This window comes from Schistosoma haematobium, chromosome ZW, assembly GCF_000699445.3.
Source record: "Schistosoma haematobium chromosome ZW, whole genome shotgun sequence".
Classification (NCBI taxonomy): Eukaryota; Metazoa; Platyhelminthes; class Trematoda; order Strigeidida; family Schistosomatidae; genus Schistosoma; species Schistosoma haematobium.
The window spans coordinates 41,467,756-41,471,729 of NC_067195.1; the positions used below are offsets into that span (position 1 = coordinate 41,467,756).

General features: G+C 41.8%; 1 protein-coding gene across 1 annotated transcript; it reads right to left on the reverse strand.

Annotated features, from left to right (window-relative positions):
• Positions 1–2,201: 2,201 nt before the first annotated feature.
• Positions 2,202–3,740, reverse strand: MS3_00001161 (uncharacterized protein). The gene has a single exon (XM_051208657.1). It carries the CDS (start codon positions 2,687–2,689, stop codon positions 2,252–2,254), a length of 438 nt encoding a protein of 145 aa, XP_051071464.1. The 5' UTR covers positions 2,690–3,740; the 3' UTR covers positions 2,202–2,251.
• Between the last annotated feature and the right edge of the window lie 234 nt (positions 3,741–3,974).

The window sequence follows — 3,974 nt, forward strand, 5'->3', positions numbered from 1 at the left end:
TACTGTTACACTATTGAGGGTAAACCTCTTCCATGCGTTCAAGAGCATAAAGACTTAGGAGTAGTATTAAGTCATGATTTAAAAACAACTACGCACTGCAAAGCAGCCGCTGTCAAAGGTTTTCGTGCGTTATGGTCACTTCGTCGAGCGTTCAAATCTTTTGACGAGGAAAAGTTTCGAATTTTATATCCCATATATGTTAGACCACATTTAGAGTACTGTATCCAAGCAGCTAGCCCATGTCTGGTGAAGGATACTTACTCCCTTGAGCGTGTCCAGCGTGTGGGAACGAAATTAGTGAAGGGTCTTTCTAGACTCCCTTACGATGAGCGTTTAAAACGCCTAAATCTTTTCCCCTTGTCGTATCGTAGGACACGAGGTGACCTTATACTGGCATTTCGTATCTTTAATTATGATTTGGGTGTTAATATGTCTTATCATTTTGCTCCCTCCAGCACTCTCCGAGGCCATAGCAAGAAGGTTCATAAACCACGATCTAATAAACTTAAAGTGGGGTCCCGTTTTTCCCATCGAGTAGTCAATCATTGGAACGCCTTACCCGAACAAGCGGTATCAGCCCAATCAGTGAATACTTTCAAGGAGAAGCTGGACCTTCACTGGAAAGCAATGTGTCAGGATTATTGCAGGTTTACCAACCTACTATCCTTATTGCTGAAGACTGACCGAGAAAGCGGGAACAGTGAATCGAATTAATTAGACTTGATCTTATGGCATGGCTCGGCCATGCAGGTGTGGTGCCTGCTGAATGTTACCTTATATCTTTTATTCATATTAAATATATTGGTCTTACTCTAGCCTAAGCTTGTTCTCAATCGTGTATAGGTAGTTGTCACAATGCAGTGAGTTGGTGTAGACGTAAGATCTTAAAGATTCAGATTTGTGTAGTAAAGACAAAAGGCCTACGGCCTGTTTTATTCCTTTTCTAGTATGCTTTTGTGAGTGTCCATTGTTCTCTTGAAAGAGATAATTGCAGGTGCGGACACCACTGCTTCGTGCAGCAGGTTCCATATATAGATGAGTCGATGTGAAAACCTGTATGTCATGGTTATTTTGTTTGTTCTTGTCTTTTCTACTCGCCTGCCATGTCCTCTGAGATGTCCCGATCTAGTGGGACGAAAAAGAGGATAAGTTAGGTCCAAAATCATTTCTCAGTATTCTGCACATCAAAATTAGATCTCCCCTTAATCTGCGATAGGACAGAGTAAGAGGTCCAGCTTTTCAAGCCGCTCTTTTTATGGTGAACCCCGGAGTTCTTGAATTGCACGGGTAGCTACCTTCTGTACTTTTTCTAGGGTATTCGAGTCACATTTTAAACGGGCTTGCGGCCTGAACACAGTTCTCAAGCCTAGTTCTCACTAAGGATGTGTATACTGTGGTGAACATGGTATTATCTAACTTATTGAATGCCTGTTTTAAAGCCCATAGGGTTTGAAACCCCTTAGCTGCGACCTCCCGGCAATGGGCTGTCGTCTTGAGATAATGACTCACTGTCATCCCTAGATCCTTATGAGACTGGACCACGGGTAATGACACTTCCCCTATGTTGTACCTATTAACCCTTGAATCCCCAAAGTGGATGTAGACACACCTTGCCGCGTTGATAAGCATCAGCCACTCTTTAGACTAGTTAATCATATTATATAAGTCATCCAGTTATTACTCGCCAAATCTTTACATCGTCAGCGTATAATAGCATTGGAGACTGTACTGTACTTGTAAGATCATTAACATGCATTATAGAAAGTAAAGGACCTAGGACGGAACCTTGAGGTACCCCACTAAGTACTGGTCTCCAGATGGAGGACTTGGAATTTATTCTTACTTCCTGTCTACGACCTACTAGGAAATCCTTAATCCACTTTAAAAGAAGTCCGGCAATACCCAGGTTTTCCAACTTCAATAGCAGTCTATTATTTGGCACCTTGTCAAAAGCCTTACTGGAATCTATGTAGACAACATCCACTGAGTTTCCGTTGTCTAGCGCCTTTATCCAAAACTCCCTTGGTATAAGAAGGTTCGTTTTACAAGACTGAACCTTTCTAAAACCATGTTGTTCTCTGTTTAGCAAGTTATTGGTTTCTATAAAAGCCTTTTGACTATTCGTTCCAGTATTTTAACTACAACACAGGTGAGGCTTACAGGTCTGTAGTTCGATGAAATTTGTCTTGGTTCTGTTTTATGTATGGGAGTGACGATTCCGTCCTTCCAGTCCATAGGTAACACACCTTGGTCAAATGACCGCGATATATTGTGCAATATGTCTCAAGATTTTGGGGTGTAGTTCATCTGGTCCTGTTGACTTTTCCATGCTTAAGGTGCTAAGAGCTTTAAGCACATCGTCTTGATCGAAGTTCACGGTGAGCAGGTGGTTTGTTGACTGTTTATTTTGGTTTGGTTCTTTGTCTAGAGGAGGTTCCTGAGTAAAAACTGCCGCAAAATAGTCAGCCATTGCCTTTGCTTTTTCCTGATCTTCCTCTATCATTTCAGATTCACTTCCTTCTTTAATTAGGTTGGGAATCCAATGATGCATCCTTGTTCTGTAGTTTATGTACGAGGATATTCTCTTGGGCTGCTTGAGTGCATATTGTGCCAATTGCATTTCGTGTTTTCTTTGAGCTTTCCGAATCTTTGTTATACACTTGTCTCTTAACGATCTGTAGTATTCCATCGTACTTGCTGTGCCAAGACGGATGGCAACGTCCCAACATTTCTTCTTGTGTCTTAGTAAACGTCGAATATTCCGGCCTATCCAGGGATGGCTTCTTCTTTGGAACTGTCCAGGGTATGTAGGGTTGAGTTACCCGATTGTATAACTGGCTGAAAAGAGTCCATACCTCTTGTACTGATGCCCTTGAGTCAATTTACCAGTTTTCAGCCGATGCTGCCTCCATATCTGTCTTCCATATATTAGGACGGGCCGGCGCATTTGTTTGACAGGCATTCTCAGCTATGAATTTGAATAAGATGACTGCATGGTCACATCTCCCTAGTGGTTGGAGGAAAGTCATTTGACCAACGTCATTATCGTGTGTGAAGACTAAATCTAAAAGAGTAGAAGAGTTTCTTAAGTCATATCTTGTGGGGTCTCTAATGTGTTGGAATAAAGCCAATCCATTCGAGGTGTCTAACAGTTTGTAATCGAACGACGTTATCGATGACCCTAATTCTAAGTCAACCCAGTTTATATACGGTGCATTAAAGTCGCCTACTACAAGGCTTTTACCCTTGTTACACCAAGTTTACTTGGGAGAAAATAATCTGCTACACATTCTGGATACGATATACTACAACTTATTCAATATGTTGCTGTCTACATTTCAACTTTCATCGCCTTAGTTCACGTGTCCCTGAAACATGTGCCACTGTCTCAGCTATTTTTTGTGTACAGGATAGCCCCGCCTCCCTTACGGTTTAATCTATCCGCCCTACTGGCTAAAAAACCAGTCAACTGAATTTCATTATCTAATACTTCTGACGTTAACAGCAATAACATCCGGTTTTTCCCTATCTACAACTGACCTGAGCTCCGCCATTTTTTATTTAGTAGGCTGCGAGCATCTGTGTAGCATACCTTTAAGTTTGGAGAACTTTCCCTTACCACCCAGAGTGGTTTGGGGATCGTTTTCCTCCGAAGTTTTACAATTTGAAAACCCTTAAGAACGAGGTTTCTTTCACCGTTTCGGCGACGCTCATTTATTTTCACTTCTGCAGCTCATCTCTTTATACGACCAGCTAGGCTGAGATCCTCACGGACGTATATTCTGGATCCAATCAGTTTACGTGAGTTACCTAGATTCGGGTTCCTTTCTTCAACCGTGGCAAACGTAACCTTCAAGAGGCGGCTTTTCTGAGGACTTCCAGAATCCACCTTGTGTCCTATTCTATAAAGCTTATAAATACTAACTCCTGAAACTGTATCTTGGAGTAGTTTGCATATTAAGGACTTAATACGA